General features: G+C 39.7%; 4 protein-coding genes across 4 annotated transcripts; 2 read left to right on the top strand and 2 right to left on the bottom strand.

The window, feature by feature from the left end:
- The first annotated feature begins 3774 nt into the window (after positions 1 to 3774).
- LOC101304194 (polygalacturonase At1g48100-like) lies at positions 3775 to 5961 on the top strand. Its single transcript, XM_004300880.1, has 7 exons — positions 3775 to 4032; positions 4133 to 4261; positions 4355 to 4576; positions 4679 to 4886; positions 5155 to 5236; positions 5368 to 5476; positions 5554 to 5961. Exons 1-7 carry the CDS (start codon positions 3775 to 3777, stop codon positions 5959 to 5961), a joined length of 1416 nt encoding a protein of 471 aa, XP_004300928.1.
- Positions 5962 to 9508: 3547 nt separating this feature from the next.
- On the top strand, positions 9509 to 15445 carry LOC101294071 (vacuolar protein sorting-associated protein 28 homolog 2-like). Its single transcript, XM_004298951.1, has 3 exons — positions 9509 to 9704; positions 10160 to 10555; positions 15411 to 15445. Exons 1-3 carry the CDS (start codon positions 9509 to 9511, stop codon positions 15443 to 15445), a joined length of 627 nt encoding a protein of 208 aa, XP_004298999.1.
- Positions 15446 to 16038: 593 nt separating this feature from the next.
- On the bottom strand, positions 16039 to 18286 carry LOC101303911 (GDSL esterase/lipase At3g26430-like). Its single transcript, XM_004300879.1, has 5 exons — positions 17991 to 18286; positions 17360 to 17566; positions 17098 to 17267; positions 16542 to 16812; positions 16039 to 16316 (listed from the first exon to the last, which is right to left on the bottom strand). The coding sequence occupies exons 1-5, from the start codon at positions 18232 to 18234 to the stop codon at positions 16039 to 16041; spliced, it is 1170 nt and encodes a 389-aa protein (XP_004300927.1). The 5' UTR covers positions 18235 to 18286.
- A 205-nt stretch (positions 18287 to 18491) lies between these two features.
- LOC101293782 (GDSL esterase/lipase At3g26430-like) lies at positions 18492 to 20847 on the bottom strand. The gene is made up of 5 exons (XM_004298950.1): positions 20533 to 20847; positions 20067 to 20276; positions 19793 to 19965; positions 18981 to 19251; positions 18492 to 18891 (listed from the first exon to the last, which is right to left on the bottom strand). The coding sequence occupies exons 1-5, from the start codon at positions 20771 to 20773 to the stop codon at positions 18629 to 18631; spliced, it is 1158 nt and encodes a 385-aa protein (XP_004298998.1). The 5' UTR covers positions 20774 to 20847; the 3' UTR covers positions 18492 to 18628.
- Positions 20848 to 21229: the final 382 nt, after the last annotated feature.

Below are 21229 nucleotides of genomic sequence, written 5' to 3'. Positions count from 1 at the left end.
TTAAAGACTGGAGAATGTTTCTAGAGAGAGAGAGAGAGGCTCCTCCTTCTCTCTAGAAATCTTCTCTAGATCTGCCGGTTTGAGAGTCCATCCCCATTCCCACCCTACCCACTCACCACCCTTCCCCGGTCACCTTCACCTCCATTCCCACCTCCACCCAACCTCATGGATCGACCAGATCTGCCCATTTCACCATCTACCAACTACATCTCCTTCCCTTCATGAGATTTACAGAGATGTAATGATCTATGTTCATCTCCACTCCTACCCCCTCTCCATCCCGTGTCTCCTTCTTCTCCACAAACCAAACTTGCTCCACCATTGGAGGGTTGCATCTACTGCGAGTTCCAAATCCACTCTCCTCTCCACCACTAAGCAAGCTTTCGCCCGTTGGCGAATTCTTGTCCAATATAAAGAGGTTGTCCATATTGCTTTGACAATCACTGTCTTTATGGTTACTTGTGAGTCCTGCGTGCGTGTGTGTTCCATCCGGCGGAGGAGGTGGTGCGATGTGGTTCTACCGTGGCTGTTATCGTTCATGAATTGGATCGATTTTGGCGGTGGGATATTGTGGTGGCAGATCTCACTGTGGATGTTTGTTTGGAGTCTAGAGTTTTTAATTTTTACTTGGGTTTTGTTTGTATCTGGGTTAGACTCAATGTAGACTTATTTTGTATGTTGGGCCTGTGTGCTTTTTGCTGGGCCTATGTGTCTCTTATTCTGGGCCTTCATGTGCCTCTTGTTCTAGAGTCTCTATGTGCTTCTTGTACTTAATATGATTCTTGTGATCTTTTAATAGAATTTTCTATTATGACCAAAAAAAAAACTTTGAAGATTTTATCCAAAAGAAACCCTGTTCATGGCTTCATATTAGTATGTGAATCTCCTAATCCAAAAGAAACACCTAAGTTTACAATTGTGCATTTCTGCTAAATTTCATATAGAGCTGTTTGTCTGTTGAAAGTATACATGAATATCTACAGCATAAAATTAGTACCCATACGTTCATAATCAACTACTTCACACACAAGGCAGAAGTAGAGGTGAAGATGATGTAGCTGCATAATAATGGCACCCACGTCTTAAAAAAGTAAAATTAGTGAGATAAGTTAATAACTACTAGATCACACACATTCACACAACTTGATGTTAATGAACTACGTATATGAATATATGATACATGATTCATTGGACTGATCATCAATCATACATGCACTATGATTTTGCATGCATGCTGGTTCCGAATTCCTAGAGAGTGATGATATAGGTACTAGCAAGTAGATGCAAATGGAGTTGCGCACATATGGACACCAACATATAGATGAAGAAAAATAACATGAAAACTACAGCTTGACATGCAATAGCATAATTTACTAAATCAGCTACATTTTTAGAGTATCCACCTCTATTTCCATACATGTCACTTACCAAAGATTAGAGAAATTGAACAAAGATTCCAAACTTATTTATGAAATTACTACCGAAGTATGTTTATTAAAAGATTAAATTTTACTTAACTCGAAAAAGTGTCCCGAGGTGTAAAATAACTTTCATTGCTAGTCTAAAAATACGAGAACTTGATGCATTCTCCTCCAACATGAGAATGATTAATTTTATATAAATGTTATGAAGTTGCATATTTCCAAATTCATTATTATGGTTATGCATCCTAAATGTATTCTACAAGAAAAATAAGTTAAATAAATGAGCACAATTCTGTCCAACTCGAAAACAAAAGTGTCCAACGAGCAAAATAACATCTATTACTAACTCTAAAGTATGGAAACTTTGTGCATTCTCTCTATATACAAGAACGATCAATTTTATATAAAAGTTATGAAATCGTATATTCTCAGACTAATTTTTCATGGTTAGAAAACATTATTTTAATTCACTCCAACATCTTATCTGAAGGATGACACCTTCTTTAGTTTACAAACTTATGCACACTGTTCTGCTAATTTTTATGTTGCCTATAGAGTTCTTTGTCACGTTGAAAGTACATGCCATCTCTGCAGCATAAAATTAGCGCCCATACACTCATAACTAACACCTTCACGTAGAAAGGCAGAGAACTTGATCGAGTTGTGAAGATGATGCAGCTGCATAATGGCACCGACCAGTGACCCACTCGTGGCCCCCCGGCGTGCGAGAACAAAGAAGACACAGACAAACAAAGACTAGAAAACCCGAATCATTTTCTGCTTCCTTTTTCCCCCCTTTCCAAACTCACTAGCTTAACCTAGCTTTGCCTCAACGTGTGAACCACCATAACCTCCTCTCTCTTTTCACCAGAAAAAAGGAGCAACTGGCCGGCCGGCTACACTAAAATAAGGGCACCACCGAGCCAGGAGTATTATTGTAATGGCTACTCCAACTTGTAACTAAAATACCTGCCGCTCCTTTTTGTTCATGCCCCAAACAAAAAGAAAAGGAAGATTCACCACTTTCTTTACTGCAGTAGTCTTCTTCTTCAACCTTTTTGCCATCCCTGTGCAGCATTATTCTTCTGCTGCTATAGGTTAAGTTTCTAACTTCGTGACTATTATATGTATGGCACTCGCAGCAGAAATTGGTCGGTGCTCAAATCACCAACTCTCATTTGTCTGCTTGACCTTAAAACGTAGGACCACCAACTACTATCCTTCGATTCTTAATCTGAAACTTCAAAATTCTACTAGAAAAGTGAAGTATGCACTTTGGGAATGACCCTGATTCTATATACAAGTTAGGTCATAGTGCCATGCACCCTAAGAAGAACCCTGACTTGAAATGCCAATGTTGTTCCTCAATAAGAATGTCTTTAATCAGTTAAACCAAAATTAAAATTGACTTCTTTTGCATACAAGACAATTCCAGTTGTATATGAATTGATGTAGGAATCCAGATCATTTACCCTTTAGATTGCAGCACTTACTTATAATTAAACAATAATACCAGATCACTAAGGCTTACATACGTTATCCAAATTCCTATCTATCCACAAAAAAGTTTTTGTTTCTCTACCAGCTTCCACTTAATGGTTGTCTTTCAGTTTCTAAGAATTAGTTTTAGATGGAGACTAGAGAGTAGACCAGCTCATACCTATCAACCTATGATTTATGTGCAGCTAGCTAGCTGAGTCGACAGAGGTTTAAAGGAATGGTTAACTATACACAGATGTAAGTGATATGATTCTTATATATCGGTTAAGAAGCAAACAGTCAGGTTGTAATTTGTAAATGGGAAATGATGACAGCAATGTTAAATGCAGCTAGCATAAAGACTAATAGTTCAAAGGATCGATCTATCTTGATTAGCTCTGGTGTTACATTGAGAATATATAATTAGTCATTCAAAGAGAGAGCTAACAAGTTCAAGATCATTGTATAAATAATCCTGGGAGGGTTCAGTGTGATTCAGAGCTCACATAGAGATAATTATTAGTACAAATTTCATCATATTGTATAAAAAGTGAGCACCTTGTTGCTAGTGTAGTACAGTGTGTATATTCCAGGCAGCCGGCCAAGGAGTGCCTTGATCAGTTAGACTTGAATGGATTTAGAGGCATAACAAAAAGCTAGCAGTCTAGAAAGTACTACTAGAAATATTGAAGGGTATTTAACCAGTATTAATTAATTAGAATCCAAGCAAGGCCAGTGACCCCTATATAAACTGTTTATAACTGCCTTAATCTCCATCCTGCTTCAAGCAGCTGAGTACTACTAGCTTCCTGAAACTCGAAAACAGAAACAGTGCGCTCTCTGCTCTAAGAAGATGCACATAAATCTCAAAATGCAGATGAAGAGAAGCATAACTTCATCCACTCTACTACTATTTTGCGTGATTGTTCTCGTCACATTTTCCATAACTTCAGTTGAGGCCAGAAAGCACCAAACCAAGAAGACCAAACCTCATAAACATCAAAAAGGTGGTAATGGCACTCATGGTTCACATTTGCCTTGTCCTGCTCCAACTCCAGTTCCTCAGGATGGTTCCTTTTCTGTCTTGTCTTTTGGAGCCAAGGGTGATGGTGTCTCCGACGATTCTAAGGTAAAAGAATGAACATTTCTATGTGCTAATTGCATTCTTCTTTGTGTAGTTTCTGGTAGAATACCTTATAAATGTCTTGACATCAATGCATGCCAATCAGGCGCTCACAGCAGCATGGAAAGCTGCCTGCAAAGTGAATGGGGCTAGTGTGGAAATCCCTTCAGGATTCAAGTTCCTCATCAAGCCAATAACTCTTCAAGGCCCTTGTATGCCTAACCTTGTTCTTCAGGTTAATGAAATTGTTTTCTCATCATCTCTTTAACTTTGTGGCCTAATTAACTTGAAAAAAATCTGATTAGTAATGTTATTTAGCACCAAACAGATAGATGGAACTCTAATGGCTCCTCCAAAAGTTGGTTCATGGTCAAAGTCCAGTCTTTTTCAGTGGATAAACTTCAAATGGGTTCATAACTTCACCATCCAGGGCACCGGAGTTGTCGATGGCCAGGGCTTTGACTGGTGGAGTAGTTGTAGTTCCTCTTCATCTTCAGTCTGTTACTTGCAGAAGAAGTCCAATAAGCATATCCCAAATTTCAAACCCACAGTAAATCTTCTTTACTTTTACTTGCTTCAAAAAATATTATTTGTACCTTCATGACATGATTATTTGATGAAAACTTGCTCCTTTGTACAAACTGAAATGCAGGCTTTGAGATTCTATTCAAGCTATGATGTCATAGTACGAGATATTAGAATCATCAACAGCCCTCAGTGCCATTTGAAATTTGACAGCTCTGGAGGGATCAAAGTTAACAACATTACCATATCTTCACCAGAGAATAGCCCAAATACTGATGGAATTCACTTGCAGAACACCCAAAACGTCGAAATCCATCATTCTACTATTGGTTGTGGTAAGAATCGATCATGCAGTAACTTTCACCTTTAAAGGAGTCGGTGCTAGTTAAACTACAGTGAAGGCCTAGCTATATATTGTGTCGCGCACTTGCACTTGTACAGAAAAAGAAATCTGATACTCTTAGACAGTAACTAGCACTGAACCATAACTTCTAAAAAGAAAGCAAAGAGAAAACAAATACAACTTGCCAAATTTAACATTGCGACTCTTAGAATCCAAAATTGCAGATTATTAAACTCTAAAGTTGTTTCTCTTTTTTACAGGAGATGACTGTGTATCCATACAAACTGGCTGCTCCAATGTTCATGTTCATCATATCAATTGTGGCCCTGGCCATGGCATAAGGTATGTTTACTGTCATTCACATAGAGAACACTAAATTTCTAAACGATCACGGTCTTCCTAATTCTTAGTGTAAATTTCATCTGATTTCTGGTTCTAATTCTGCACGTACAAAACTTTTTCTCGTTCCACAGTCTAGGAGGACTTGGAAAAGATAGAAGTGTTGCTTGTGTCTCAAACATAATTGTCAATGACGTTTCATTTCAGAACACTCTATCAGGAGTCAGGATCAAAACTTGGCAGGTACTAATCACCAAATTGACAAATATATACAAGCACCTTAAACACCTGCCCTCTTTTCTGATTAAACCCTTTTGCAGGGAGGCATTGGGTCTGTGAAGAATGTATCGTTTTCCAATATCCAAGTTTCGGACGTGAAGGTTCCTGTTATGATAGACCAGTACTACTGTGACAAGAAGTCCTGCAAGAACCAAACAGGAGCAGTAGCAATTTCGGGTGTGAAATATGACCAAATAATTGGGACTTATTCAGTGCAGCCTGTTCATCTCGCTTGCAGCAGCGACGTGCCATGCACAGATGTGGACCTTATTGATATTCAGCTCAAGCCCTCAGCAGGGTACCAGAGATTTCAGCACGCTTTGTGTTGGAACTCTTATGGCAAGTCACAACCTCCATTAGTGCCTTCAAGCATAGACTACTGCTTGAGAAGAGATGAAAATCCAGTCAAGAGAATAGCAAGGTCACATGATCACCAGCATCTGTGCTAGCAGATTTGGCTTCGTTGATTAACCTCCTTCTATTTGATTCATGAGCTTCCCTTCGACAGGATTTTTTTCACTGTTGGAAGGTGATGGTATACATGTATTTATCCTGATTTTTCCTGATCAATCTTGTATATGAAATGTACTTGTGTTGTAAAACGAAAATGAATGAGATTAAGAAAGGAGAGAAACAACCAAGAGATGATGGACTATGTATGTCTTTCATTGAGTTGAGAACTCTCTCTTATATAGAGATGATGTCATGATGTAAATTACAATAACAACCCTAGCCGGCTAATTATAAGAATGTCCACTAACTAATAACTATTTACAACACTCCCATTGGGTATTCTCTGTTATTAGCTTATTCTAATATGTGCTCTAGTGTTGTCTCGTCAAAATCTTGCCAGGTAATAAAAACCATATGGGACAAAAACAATCATGGTCGAAGGAGTAAAGAGTACAACGCACACGTAGCGGTGACAGTCAAAAACGGCTTAGTCTGGATCATAAGATGTAAGTCATTGGGAGATGGATGCATAATAGTTACTACACCAAAACCTTGCCCGGTAAACCCAGTGGGACAAACCCATGGTCGAAGGGAAAATATAAGCAAATGTATATATTTCAAATAAAGGTATCTTCAAGATGTAATATGAGTATGCATGGTGACCAATTAATTACATATGTGTCTCATTAAAACCTTGCAAGGTAACAAAACCCAGTGGGACAAAATAACCCTGGATGAAGAACAAAAGAGTACACAATAGTCAAGAGTATGCTTTAGGATACTTCCCCTGATATTGACTACCCCTGAAAACTACAAACTAGGTAAAACTAATACTTTGATCATGCTTCTTAAAGAACTAAATTCTCAACATGATTTAAAGAGGTTGTTTCAAATACCTCCAAGATTATCGTATTCCCTATAGTAAAGACATAACTAGTTGGGAATAAGCCTTGTGTAGGTTTACATAACTCGTGTCAGCATATCTAATAAGTCAAACATCATTCTGAGGATCATAGGCAGTTGATCCATTCTATGATATCTAGAGATAGAATAAGCCATTTTTCCGTCATTCATTTAAAGTAGCGGAAAATTGTCTTTTATGCCATTTACAGAGAGAGCGTGTTGGCGCAGAGGTATGTCACGCTAACAAATACACATCGGATGAGATGTCCGCAATCTATGGCATTTAGCCAAGTACAATAATGCGCCTATTGTATTTAGATATGAGTCTTCTGGCCCTACTACCTCTTCGTTATTATCTGCACGACAAATTCCATCTGCACTTTGCACGACTTCAGGTCGACAAAATAATATTTGGTCTCCCAAAGTCATTCATCTCAAACTCTGATTTTAGATGTTTTGCAGTTTCCTTGATCTCTTCAAGAGTATCAGTCAAATTCATGTCATTGACATAAATTATCACAAATTGCAAACCCGGAATTTGTTTCCTTAAAACACGCATGGGCATAGTCCATTGTTCATATATCCCACCCCAAGTAATATTCACTTAGACTGTTATACCAACTCCGTCTGGATTGTTTCAATCCATAAAGTGAACTACTCTGACAAAAAGAGAGCATGTTCCGTGGTTTAGAACTATTTGCATCGGCTATCATAAGTCCTTCAGGATCCTTCAAGTATATATCTATATTCAAATCCCCATAGATATAAGTTGTTACCACATTCACAGGCTGTTATTCAATTTTTCAGAAACTACCAAACTGATAAGGTAGTGAAACGTTATGACGTCTATTATGGGCAAATATGTCTCATCGTAATCAATCACAGAGCGTTGAGAGAATCCTTGCGCTACTAAACGAGACTTATATCACAATCTCGTTTTTCTCACTACGCTTCCTTACAAATATCCATTTAAACTATACAGGTTTAACATGAGGAGGTGTGGGAACAACATGCCCATAACACCTTTCTCTTAGTTAAGGAATTTGATTTGACCTAGATTGTTTCTTTCCTTTTTAGCCAGTTGTCTCTTCATTGAGATCCATCAACGAAGCAAGATTTGACATCATCGCTTATTATAATTTCAGTGGCCACCGCAAAGATAAACATATTATCGATGAAATCTCATTCTGATTCAATATCTCACTAAATTTACCGAGATTATCTATTCTCGGGAGTGGGTTTAAATGTTGGAGTGTCCCCCAACTTCGTCTATTCTAGGACGAACCCATAATCTAGATTAATCTCGTGAGTTGAATTGGTTTGAGATTGCGATGGTAAGAAGATACATTTGTGTCAAGTTTACCCTCTTACAGGGATAAAAATCGTTCGAACCTAATGGTCTACCTCGCTTCTAAGCAGGGACATATGATTGGTTAGCCGCCATGGCCGTACCTCGTCCAACTAGGATGATACGTCCTACGGGGACGTTTATTCTTGCAGGTTTGCAGCAGATATATATGATCTCGTCACTTTAACTAGATCTAATAAAGTGTCTAGCATATTATGGGCTACACTCATAGATCTAAAATTCTTTGCACTTCAAGTGGAAGTAGAATTCTTCGCACTGCAATATCATATGTGCGGTTTGTGGATCAAGATGAGACATTCTACACGTCGTTCATCAGGAACGGTGACGTTCTTATCTCCCCCTAACAGCGGGAAGACCGTCTCATCAAAGTGACCACTGTAAATGTAGCGGTATAGAGATCTCATGTCAAGGGCTCTAAGGAGCACATAATGGATAGGGTTCATAATCGACATATATACCCATCCTTTGTTGAGGACCCGATTGTGTACGTTGTGGCGGCACAATTGACACAGAGATTGCAAACCGTAAGCAGTAACAACAAACAATAATATCAGACGCGCTCACACACACACACAACCCATCTCTCTTCTCTCTGCAAATTTCTCCATCTCCTTCTTTGAGTAACCACCCCTCAATAAGTTTCGAATTCCCCAAAAAACACTTAAATATTCTAGGATATTCCATTATGTGTGCATTGGCTTTATGCTACTAGGATAAAGAATCTTTATTCCGTATAGTAATAATATCAGACGCGTTCACACACACACGCAACCCATCTCTATTCTCTCTGCAAATTTCTCCATCTCCTTCTTTGAGTAACCACCCCTCAATAAGTTTCGAATTCCCCAAAAAATACTTAAATATTCTAGGATATTCCATTATGTGTGCATTGTTTTATGCTACTAGGATAAAGAATCTTTATTCCGTATAGTGATAGGATTACAAGATAGAATATGATTATATTTTATTTCTCCATACACTCTGTAATTCTCTATATAAAGAGTTCATATCAATGAATAAGAGAACAATTTCACAATTCTCTTTCATATTATCTATTAAATCTGTTTCACTCTTTCACCCAAAAAACAAAAAACAATTAAAGCTCCAATCTTTGTCCTCAGCTCAAAAACACATCAGCACACATCAGTGAATAAAGTTCTTTTCCTTTTTGCGCGTGTCCCGTCCTCTTCTCCAGTCCACGACATACACACGCATATCTAAAAGCTCTTGTTCTCTATTTGAAAGACGTATTGGTATATTACATTAGTGAAATGGAGGTCAAGCTATGGAATGACAAGCGTGAAAGAGAAATGTATGAGAATTTCTCTGAGTTATACGCCATTGTAAAGGCCACTGAGAAGCTTGAAAGGGCATACATTCACGATGTTATAACTTCATCGGTGTATGAGACTGAATGCCAAAAACTCATTTCCCATTTTAAGACTTTGTCTTGCACTCTTAAAGACACCATCCCAAGCATGCCCGGACCTGAGATTTTCAGACCTGAGTCGAATTTTCAAAATAGGACCCTCAAATTATAGAATTCATTCAATTAATTATTTTATTTTCTCTTTTAATTTTAAGAAACACACAAAAATTTTCATGAGCTAAAGCTATAAACTCAAAATCTAACAACAAAAAACATTAGAAATCTTATTTTTATTAAAAATCTTATTTAATTACATAACAAATTTCTTACTTAGGCTGCTCATTTTTTCTAAAGCAGTAAAATAATGGGTAAAATTTTATATTTATTTTTCTCTTTTGTAATCTAACACCGCCCTAATTGGATAATGTTAATTGTTTTTTATTGTTTTTAACTAAACTAATATGATCACACAAAGAGAAAAGAAATTTTTGGGCCCCTTAAGATTCCAGGCCCTGAGTCGATTGACTCTTAAGACTCTATTTAGGTATGGGTCTGATCCCAAGCATTGAGCGCTTTGCCGATACATATAAGATGGACTGCCCAGCAGCTATAAATCGACTTGTGACCACTGGAGTTCCTGCCACAATGGAGCACAGAGCTGCTGCAGCTTCTTCCATGACTTCCTCAGCTGTTGTTGTGGCAGAGTGCACTCAGAATTTCATTACGGCAATGGACTCATTGAAGTTGAATATGATTGCAGTTGATCAGGTGCACCCCTTGCTCTCAGACCTCGCAACATCTCTCAATAAGTGGACCTTTCTGCCACCGGACTTCTTGGGGAAGGTGAAGTTGAAGGAATGGATTGCAAGGCTATCAAAGATGGGTGCAACATATGAGTTGACAGAGCAACAAGCCAGGCAACTTCACTTTGATCTTGAGTCATCCTACTGTAACTAGGCTTCCTATTCCTACGGGGTTAGTTCTGTAACTATATACATACAAACCCTGCTGGTTTGTATCTTAAGCAGCCTATATATATAGGCATCCCTTGTATCGTTTTCTATTAAGCAATACAACAGCTTTACACACAGCTTTTTCATGGTATCAAGAGCAACCACGTTCTTGAGGACCTAAACAACCACCACCACAAAACAAAGCCCTAACCTAATGGCAGGAGAAGACGAAACCAAGAAGGACACCAAGGACACCAAGTCCTCAAACCAAACACCAGCATGGGAAAGCTCAAACCATGCGCTCTACCTTCACCATTCCGATCAACCAGGCGCAGTCCTTGTGTCGCAAGCTTTGGAGGAAGACAACTATGTCGAATGGAAACAATCCATGACCTCTGCCTTGACAATCAAGAACAAGATAGGGTTTGTCAATGGAATCCTACCTTGTCCTCAGTTCAACGAGGAAGAGAAGACGCAGTGGACTCGCTGCAACGCCTTGGTGAAAAGCTGGCTGGAAAACTCAATGAGCAAACAGATCCGGAAATCAGTTGTGCACTGCAAGGATGCGAGAAGTGTATGGCTTGAGTTGCAAGAAAGGTTTTCACAAACCAATACTGTGAATCTTTTCAATATTGAGACTGCCATTCATGAGTGTGTTCAAGAAGGGAACTCGGTGACTTCATTCTTCACCAACCTGAAGGCTCTTTGGGACGAGAAGGATGCCTTGTGCACATCTACGCCGTGCACATGTGTGGCTGCAACCAAAGCCGCTACTGCCCTTGAGACGCAGAGAACAATGAAATTCCTGATGGGTCTTAATGATGATTATGCTGCGGTGAGAAGCACCATCATCGGAATTGATCCATTGCCTACTCTTAATAAGGCATATGCTATGGTGTTGCGACAAGAAAAGCAAGCAGCAGTGTCGGGAAATAGAGGATTATCCTCTACTGAAGCAGCGACCTTCTACTCAAGCAGAGAGGACCGGGAAACATGGAAGAAGAACTCGAACAAGATTGATGGTTCGAGATGTGCAAAGTGTGGTAGAACAAATTACACAACCAAGAACTGCAAAGCTCATCTTACATGCACCTTTTGTACTTTCAAAGGTCACACCCAAGATGAGTGCAGGAAAAGAAAAGCCGTTCTTCGTGCAGCCGGAGAAGGTTCCAGTCAGGTCACCAGCAACCTTGTCTCGGCCAAAGAAGAGAACGTGAACCTCACCTTCTTGAAAGAGGAATGTGGTAGGTTGTTTAGCCTACTGAAAGATGCCACCACTACCTCGGCTAATTAAGTCGGTAAGGTGAATTATGAAGAGCTCTCAGGTAAGACTATTTCACAAGTTGACTTACATACATGGATCGTTGATAGTGGAGCTACTGACCATATTGTATGCCATGAAAAACTGCTCACTTACTCTAAGCCGGCAGTCAACTACACCGTTCGATTGCCGTCTGGTTACAAAGCCTTAGTTACACATGTTGGAACAGTAAAACTTACATCGGATTTCACACTCTATAATGTCCTATGTGTTCCATCATTTTATCTGAATCTGATTTCTGTGAGCAAATTGGCATATGATTCGTTCTTCATCACCATATTTCTGAGACATGTTTGTGTTACACAGGACCTACGATCGGGGAAGACGATTGGGATGGGCCATGAGAAGAATGGACTTTACTGCCTCAAGCCGGATCGGAAAGGAACATGTAGCATGGCCAACACCATCACCTTAGAAACCGCTTGTGGCATAACAGGCTCGGTCACCCTTCTTCAAAAGTCTTGTCTAAGTTTTCTTTTCTTTCAACCACAAGTCATGTTCCCAATGATTGTTTGATTTGTCCTTTAGCTAAACAGACTCGTCAAGTTTTTCCCTTGAGCATTAGTAAAAGTACTGCCTGTTTTGATTTAATTCACATTGATATATGGGGTGGTTATCATGTTCCCTCTCTTTCGGGTGCCAAATACTTTCTCACCATTGTTGATGATTATTCAAGGGGTACATGGGTTTTTCTCATGAAACAAAAATCTGAGGCACGGACCCTCCTCATTGATTTTATTCAATTAGTTGAAACACAATTTGAAACACGAGTCAAAGTCGTTCGTAGTGACAATGGTCCTGAATTTATCATGCCTACCTTTTATGCTTCTAAAGGCATTGAACATCAAACATCTTGTGTCAACACTCCTCAACAAAATGGAGTCGCTGAACGAAAACACCGTCATCTTTTAAACATGTCTCGAGCTCTTCTCTTCCAGGCGAATTTGCCAAAGAAGTTTTGGGGTGATGCGATTCTTACAGCTTCTTATCTGATTAATCGCACACCTACTCCACTTCTTCAAGGACAAACACCCTTTGAACGTCTTCATGGAAAACCTCCTAATTATTCTCATTTGCGGGTTTTTGGATGTCGTTGTTTTATCTCCACTCATCCATCCAAGCCTTCTAAGTTCGATCCACGCTTTACCAAGTGCATCTTTCTTGGTTATCCTCACGGCAAGAAGGGTTACAAGGTTTATGAATTAAAGAGCAAGAAAACTCATGTTTCGAGGGACATTATTTTCTTTGAAACTCACTTTCCCTATAAATCTCTAGAGTCTGTTTCCAGCCGTGATACTTCATCCCCCCAGCCACAAAACACTACCGTGTATGACACTCCCACTCCAACAAACTCTTCTCCGAACCCTAGCACCAGCCAACCTCTTACCTCTGACACAGACAACTTTGACTCTCCATCCCCTGCCGCTACTTTACTTCCTACTTCCGCTGCGTCACCTTCCTATGTCACCAGTACTAACCCTACACTTGTCCTTGCCGACAACACCCCTCACAGTCCACAAATTCCTCCTCTTCCAACTACCTCATTCTCCAATGCTAGTCCCCCTACCGAGACACCTTCCCACCTATCCACCGAAGCTACAACAACAATCTCCCTTCCCCGAAGATCCACCCGACCAACCAAAACTTCTTCCATGCTACAAGACTTTCATATTGAGGCAGCCATTCCTTCCTGCATTGTCCCACCAACTTCCTCGGATGTGGTCACCCCACAAGGTACTGCTCATTGTCTCTCTACGGTTCTCTCTTATGATCGCCTTTCTCCTACATACAAGGCTTTTACTGCTGCACTGACCTTGCATCGAGAACCAACCTCTTTTTCACAGGCTGTACTTGATCCCAAATGGCGTGCTGCCATGCAGACTGAAATTAAGGCCCTTCAGGCCAATCATACTTGGAGTCTTGTTCCGAAACCTGCTCACAAGCGTCCAATTGGGTGCAAATGGGTGTACAAAATCAAGTACAATCCTGATGGCAGTGTTGAACAATATAAAGCGCGCCTTGTTGCAAAGGGTTACAGCCAGGTTGAAGGCATTGATTACCGAGAGACTTTTGCTCCTGTGGCCAAGCTCACAACAGTCCGGGTTCTTCTTAGTCTTGCATCCATTCGCGGTTGGCACCTCCATCAACTTGATGTCAATAATGTTTTCCTTAATGGCGATCTCTATGAGGATGTCTACATGCAACTTCCTCCAGGATTTGGAGGAACGGGGGAGAATAGAGTTTGCAAATTACACAAGTCTTTATACGGTTTAAAGCAGGCATCTCGGCAATGGTTCATTAAACTCTCCAACGTACTAAAGGCTGCCGGTTTTACACAGTCATGGTCTGATTATTCATTGTTTGTGCGGCGACGACAAGGTAACTTTACAGCTTTGTTGGTCTATGTTGATGATGTGATACTAGCAGGAAATAACCTTGAAGACATCAATGCCGTAAAGACTTTTCTGTCAAACCGTTTCAAGCTCAAGGACATGGGAGTTCTGAGATACTTCCTTGGCATAGAGGTAGCTCGGTCAAAACAAGGTCTTGTTCTTTGTCAGCGCAAGTATGCGTTGGAAATACTGGAAGATTCCGGCTTCCTTGGAGTCAAGCCTGCAAAGTGTCCTATCGAGTACAACACTTCGCTCAGTAAAGAAGATGGAACTTTATTGACTGAACCGGGACTTTATAGAAGGTTAGTTGGTAGACTCATATACCTCACTATTACACGTCCTGACCTAGTATATGCCGTGCATGTTCTCAGCCAGTTCATGGACAAGCCAAGGGACGTCCATCTTGAAGCAGCTTACAATGTGCTTCGGTATCTCAAAGCTACTCCAGGTCAAGGGTTACTACTGCCATCAAATGGTTCACCGAATTGAGAGCCTTTTGTGATGCTGATTGGGCATGGTGTAGAGACACTAGACGGTCTGTGACTGGTTATTGCATATTCCTCGGCAATGCCCCTGTTTCATGGAAGACAAAGAAGCAAGGAACGGTTTCGAGGTCAAGTGCGGAGGCGGAGTACCGCTCTATGGCTTCTACATGTTGTGAGGTAACTTGGTTACAAAATGTACTCAAGGATTTGAATGTCTCAGGTGCTAGTCCAACTCGGCTATACTGTGACAATCAGGCAGAGTTGTACATAGCATCAAATCCGGTCTTTCGTGAACGCACTAAACATATAGAAATTGATTGCCATGTCGTTCGTGAGAAGATACAAAGGGGACTCATCCAGACTGCACACATTCGGACAAAGGATCAACCAGCTGATCTATTCACCAAGCCATTGCATCCAAAGCAATTCACTGAACTCTTAAGCAAGTTGAATGTTTTAAACATACATTTCAACTTGAGGGGAAGTATTGAAGGAAAAAATCATCTCTAATTATTAGGTTACCTACTGTAACTAGGCTTCTTATTCCTACGGGGTTAGTTCTGTAACTATATACATACAAACCCTGCTGGTTTGTATCTTAAGCATCCCTTGTATCGTTTTCTATTAAGCAATACAACAGCTTTACACACAGCTTTTTCAGCAGCTTTACCCAATGCTGGTAATTGATTGATGATTGGGTAGTTCACTAGTTTGTCAATATTTGGGTGCGGTGTTTCTCTGTGGGTGACTCGATATATAGCGTTTTGTGTGGATACAACTACTTGTTAGAACCTCAATGATCTCGTTAAAGGGCTCCTAATTTTCTGCAGCCTGTATATTTTGTGAATATTAGTATTTTGTGCAATCAAACTATATTCTAGAAGTACATAAAATAGTTGGTTACTGGATTTGTAATATTTGATTTAAATGAATGGGGATGCTCCTTTTTATGAGAAACATATGCTTTTAGTTACCACCAACATCTTATCTCAAACTTGATTTCACATACGTTGACAATTGTTATAATTATGATCTCTGATGACGCTGAAGTACCTTCACATGAACTTCAAGCGAAAAGGAACGCATTGTTTGCCCTCACTTGTCCAACATGATTAAAAGTACCAAACATAATGTGTGGAGTTGTGGTTTTAACTAGTTTGCATAAGCACTAAAACCATGTTTTGTGGCATCACATGCAAGATCACACTAATTGGTAAAACAAACTCTCATACTATTTGGAAGCAACAGTAAGAAACAACTCCCAAGTAATATCGACCTTTCTAAACATAGTTCTTTGTGTTTCTTCTTTGACAAGCCATTTCCAAAGGGTTTGGTGGATAAGAAAAGGAGCCATTTACAATTTGTTGGAATATCCATTTGTTGGCAGCCTCGGTGAAATGCGTCCCATCCCAATTAACCCTAATCGTTGGATCATTGCATGAGTTAGCGATCACTACCTCTCTGCCGTCGATAGTCTTCTTCGTCCCACACTTCTCGTAACGGTTGTAATTGTATTTCCCTCCATGACCACAACATGCTACAAGTGGCTTCTCAAATCCTACAAATTCGTCCAAATTTACAACTTAATTTGTGAAAGAAACATACATAAACGAGCAATGCTAGATAAACCACATTTTAGGAAACTATCTAGAGTCACCCTAACGTGTCAGCTGATGTGACGTATAAACCATTCTGATTAGATAATGTATACGTCATATAAACTAACACGTAAGTTAGGCTCGTTAAGAGATTAGGGGATTGCGGAGTTGTGGACTACTATTACCATATTTCTTGGCTTCAGTAATGAGGGTGTACTTTACTGAGTAGACATCCACGTAGGTGAAGGCAGCCATGGGAAGATCTTTCTCTAGCTGAACCACTGCTTCCTTCAATCTTTGGTTGAAAAATTGGGCCACATCATTAAACGGATCTGCACACCCATACTTGTTATATTGGGCCCGATTGACAAAGAAACGATCCAGAATATAGGGGTAGCAGCCTACTGGGCCTGTGTTGTGGATCCAAAACGTTCTTCCTCCTTGATCGTATATATTCTGTTTCACATAACAACAGATGGTTATGAACTATAAAGTGATGGCTGTACAAATTAGCCAAATCAAAAATTTGTTTAGCCATTTGAATACAACAAAGGGAAATGGTAGCTTACAGACTAAACAATTTTCGATTTGACTCCTATTTTGAAGATATAGTCACCTCAAGAATGAACGATTTCGATCATTGAGTTATATCGTATAATGGCCAAAAAGGGATGGTCTAATTCTCTTTCAATTCGGTTGGAAGTAGTAAAACAAATAGTAAAGAAAGAAATGAAGTTGAACCTTGATGACATTAGAGAACTGGCCTAGCACATCAGGAACATAGGCCTTGATTTGTTCTATGCTCATGTTAAGCTTGTAACCAGCAGTGAGATCATTCTGGCCAATGTCAAAGGTATAAAGTGCTTGAGAATAGAACTCTTCTCTTGGAAGCAGTTTCTCAAAAAACTCCCCTACACCAATTTGCAAACAATCCCAGGTTCGTCAACAACAGTTCCATGCAACAGTTTACTCTAAAACATATGGAAAAGTGAAAATGAGTTACCTTTTTGGCGGTAAATTTGTGATCTTCTATGGAAGTCTGAGAATTCGACAGACTGCACATCTAATGAAATGGGACTAGGTCCATATTGGATGGTCATGTTTGGGGGTCTAATGGTTGATCCTGCAGTTGCAAAATTCACTCCATGGCTGAAGTTTGATCCAACCGAGTCCAAAAATGCACTCAGATGAGGTAACCTCAAGGTTTCGGCTTCAAAACAACAAGAACAAGAAGATGCATATACCTCAGTAAGTGGATTTGCACATGTAAAATTAGAAAAATCACCTAGAATTTAGCTAAGGAAACTATGTTTCTATATTCAGGTCACGAGTGGCATTGTACTGTGTTCATAGTCAGTATAGGATAGGAAAGAACCCAAATTTTTGGCTTACATGTCTGGCATTGCCATTGCTTTTGAATTATGCATATGCAAAAGCTGAACTACTGGTCCTGTTTTTCAACTTTATATATACAATATCTAGATCCAGTTGAACTGATTCAACCCCTTCATAAAATGGCAGTCACATGCATAACAGTTCCAGACCCAAGTTGAACAGAATCAAACAAGAAATGAAACCAGTAACATAATAACAGGGGAACAAGAAGATGAAAGAGACTGGAGTTGGGAAAATACCTATGAAGTCAATTATAAGACGGCCATCGGAATAACGGCCTGAAGGTGTTCGAAAATATGTCTCTCCATTGGGGTAAGGGGCTTGTCCAAACGTTGCGGACAGACCCCCGGTGTCTGAGTTTGAGTCTCCAAAGTTGAATATGGCCGGAAAAGAACATGGCTTTGAACAAGTGCTAGGATACAGAAGCAATGTTGCCCAAATCACAACCCCAAAGGCAACATGTCTTAGAAACTGAGTTTCCATATGCCCTAACAGTCTCTAGAGAGAGAGAGAGAGAGAGAGATAAAACTACAGTGAAAGGGATCAAGAATCCAAGATCATGAAATGTGTAGAGATGATAGAGACCAGTGCCCACTTGGGTCATTCTTTATCCTTTTCCTGCCAAATGATTCTTGCAGTGACCTCTTTCTTAATTAGCGTTGTCTACATATATTTGCAAAATAAGAAATACAAAAGTACTAATCCATGACTGATTCTCCTGAATTCAAGCAAGCAAACATAAACTAAAACGATTACACTGGCCTGTAACTCTGTAAGTAATTTTATTATTCGAACAATGAAGAGTTCTATGTGATTCTTTTAGGAACATGGCATCCGATAACTTGTAACGCTATAGATAAAAATCCACGCATGCGGTTCAATGGTGCTTATGGCAAGCCATTTTCAAAGGAACCGGAGGGTTCGAAAGTGAACCATCTACAATCTGATCAAAGATCTTTTTATTAGATGCTTCAGTGTAGTGTACCCCATCCCAGTTTACCCAAACCGAAGGGTCTTTACATGCCTTTGCCACTAATATTTCTTTGCCATGAACCTTAATCTTTCCTCCACATCCAAGATGCACATTGAAATTGTACTTCCCACCATGGCCACAGCATGTTCTTATAGGTTCTTCAACTCCTGCAATAAAATGTACATATTAGAGAAACAAGCTCATTCACCAAGTACTAATCCATCCACAAATGAAAAGAGTATGTCCTACGACTTGCCATGCTTTTGTGGTTGGCTAATAAGGTTGAACTTGGCCTTGTAGACATCAACATAAGTGATTGCGGCCGAAGGTAGCTCTTTCCTTAACTGGACCACAGCGTGCTTCAATCCACGGTTGAAAAACTGAGCAAGTTCATTGAAAGGAGTGGCGCAACCGTGGCGGTCCATCTCTGAGACTAAGACCGGTAGGCGGTCCAGTACATACGGCAAACAACCCACCGGACCGGTATTGTGTATCCAAAAGTTTCTACCTCCTTGACTGTGTACATACTGCTTACACATCAAAACCCGAAACTGGTGAATACATAAAAACTTCAACATTGCTTTTAGAACTATCAAAAGCATACCATGTTCTAGGAAGCACTTTCATGTTTACAAGCAGGGGCGGAACCAGGATTCTAAGGTAAGGGGGGTCCGATTAATTTTGTGTTCAACAATTAACTTGTTTTGGCTCTAAGGAGAGAACATACACAGAGAACATACACAAGTTGTAGTATATGAAAGATCATTGGATAATATAAGGAAATAAGGAATACAAAAGGAAGGAAATGAACATTTCAATTTTGACATAATTAACACGAAATAACACCAAGAAAAAGAATTTATTGATAATTTCTTGTTAAATTTTGAAACATATTGGTTTATGGTTAAGTTAGGGGGGGAGGTGGGTATGTTAATGAATTTGAGCTAGAAATCAACCACCATTAAGGTAAATAATGAAGCTTAATAAGATAGTTTAGGAATTCAAGGGGTCTGGACCCTCTCTAGCCTAAACGTACCTCCGCCTCTTACAAGAGTGATACTGAATTACCTTGACGACTTTCTTGAACTGATCAAGCACATCAGGAACAACGATTCCTTTAACTTGAGCAACGGACATGTTCATGAACAACCCGGCTGTTAAGTCGTTCTGGCCAATATCAAAGGTGTACAAGCCACGAGAGAAAGCCTCAGCTTTAGGCATAAGTTGTTCAAAAACTCCACCTACATTGCATAGCAAGTAATTACCCTCTGCTTCAGAATTTACTATAGTCAATGTAGTACTTCATTTCAAACCAGTTATAATGAAGTAAAAGTATTATGACCTTGAGTACGAGCAACTTGGGACCTAGGAAGAAAATCATAGAACTCGTTGTACTGAACGTTCAAGGAGATGGGACTAAATCCACTCTGCTGAAGAGTCGTGTTCTGCGGCCGGATGGTCGATCCGGCCGTGGCGAAATTGGCTCCGTGAGTGAAGTTGCTTCCCACAGAGTCAAGATATGCACTAAGATATGGCAGTCCAAGGCTCTTAGCTGAAACAGAGCATTCAATCAATCAAAACCCTTAATTATTAGACCATCAGATTTGTTGTTTTGCTTAAACCCATGTGATTAATTATCATAATAATGTTTAGATTTTGGCATTTTGGGAGCTTCAAATCCGCTTCAATTTATATAAAACGTGTGTTAGCTAAGAAAAAACGTGAACAATGAAATGAAAATAGTTGTACACGAATAACTTACGGTAAAAAAAAAAAAAAAAAAAAGAAGAAAGAAAAAAAAGGGGTACCTATGAAGTCAATGACGAGGCGGCCGTCGCAGTAACGGCCAGCCGGGTGGTGAAAGAAGGTCTCGCCGTGAGGTGAACGGGCCTGGCCGAAGACTGCAGACAAGCCACCGGTGTCGGAGTTTGAGTCGCCGAAGTTGAATATAGCTGGGAAGTTACATGAAGCTGAGGCCAAGCTCACTGCAGGCAGTGACACCAGAAGAGTGAGGACTGCTGCTAGCATTGTTGAGGAATGCGATTCCATATTCAGAGAAGTATGAGATTATGAAGAAGAGAACTAGGGGAGTGAAGCACACTGGGATTGTAGAGAGCAGTGTTCTTTTATAGAAGAGAATGGCCTACTGACACAGGGATGAGGTGTGTATGATTGGCTACTACTTCTGATAATCAAGAGTTTCTTACTCAAGTCTTAAGAGTTACTCTACCTAATAATGACAACATCTCCAAACACTTTTTTACTTGAAATTGACAGATAGAACCAACTTTTGTGACCAAATTTGGCAGTTTTTGAAATTGCTTGAGCCACTTTCTGGGCCGGGCACTGTGTTAGTCGAGACTCTAGATGTAAAAATTAAAAATTAATTTTCATAAAAAGTTTTATTAACCAATTAATTGAAATTCAAGAGCCAAACATTCATAATAAAAGGAAGTTAATCATTTTTATGTTAACAAATTAATTGAATGTCAAATTCAACTCACA

The sequence above is a fragment of the Fragaria vesca genome, linkage group LG5 (assembly GCF_000184155.1).
Source record: "Fragaria vesca subsp. vesca linkage group LG5, FraVesHawaii_1.0, whole genome shotgun sequence".
Classification (NCBI taxonomy): domain Eukaryota; kingdom Viridiplantae; phylum Streptophyta; class Magnoliopsida; order Rosales; family Rosaceae; genus Fragaria; species Fragaria vesca.
The sequence above is the reverse complement of the archived record's forward strand: the minus strand, read 5'-3'. Positions and strand labels throughout refer to the sequence as shown.

Coding starts and splice junctions, on each gene's coding strand:
- LOC101304194 (XM_004300880.1), top strand. CDS start 3,775: ATGCAGATGAAGAGAAGCATAACTTCATCCACTCTACTACTATTTTGC. Junction 4,262..4,354: donor TGCCTAACCTTGTTCTTCAG/GTTAATGAAATT, acceptor AGCACCAAACAG/ATAGATGGAACTCTAATGGC. Junction 4,887..5,154: donor TCATTCTACTATTGGTTGTG/GTAAGAATCGAT, acceptor TCTTTTTTACAG/GAGATGACTGTGTATCCATA.
- LOC101294071 (XM_004298951.1), top strand. CDS start 9,509: ATGGAGGTCAAGCTATGGAATGACAAGCGTGAAAGAGAAATGTATGAG. Junction 9,705..10,159: donor GTCTTGCACTCTTAAAGACA/CCATCCCAAGCA, acceptor TAGGTATGGGTC/TGATCCCAAGCATTGAGCGC. Junction 10,556..15,410: donor TGATCTTGAGTCATCCTACT/GTAACTAGGCTT, acceptor CTTTACACACAG/CTTTTTCAGCAGCTTTACCC.
- LOC101303911 (XM_004300879.1), bottom strand. CDS start 18,234: ATGGAAACTCAGTTTCTAAGACATGTTGCCTTTGGGGTTGTGATTTGG. Junction 16,813..17,097: donor AGTTCTCTAATGTCATCAAG/GTTCAACTTCAT, acceptor TATGTGAAACAG/AATATATACGATCAAGGAGG. Junction 16,317..16,541: donor TACTGAAGCCAAGAAATATG/GTAATAGTAGTC, acceptor ACGAATTTGTAG/GATTTGAGAAGCCACTTGTA.
- LOC101293782 (XM_004298950.1), bottom strand. CDS start 20,773: ATGGAATCGCATTCCTCAACAATGCTAGCAGCAGTCCTCACTCTTCTG. Junction 20,277..20,532: donor CCTCGTCATTGACTTCATAG/GTACCCCTTTTT, acceptor GCTCTGTTTCAG/CTAAGAGCCTTGGACTGCCA. Junction 19,252..19,792: donor AGTTCAAGAAAGTCGTCAAG/GTAATTCAGTAT, acceptor ATGTGTAAGCAG/TATGTACACAGTCAAGGAGG.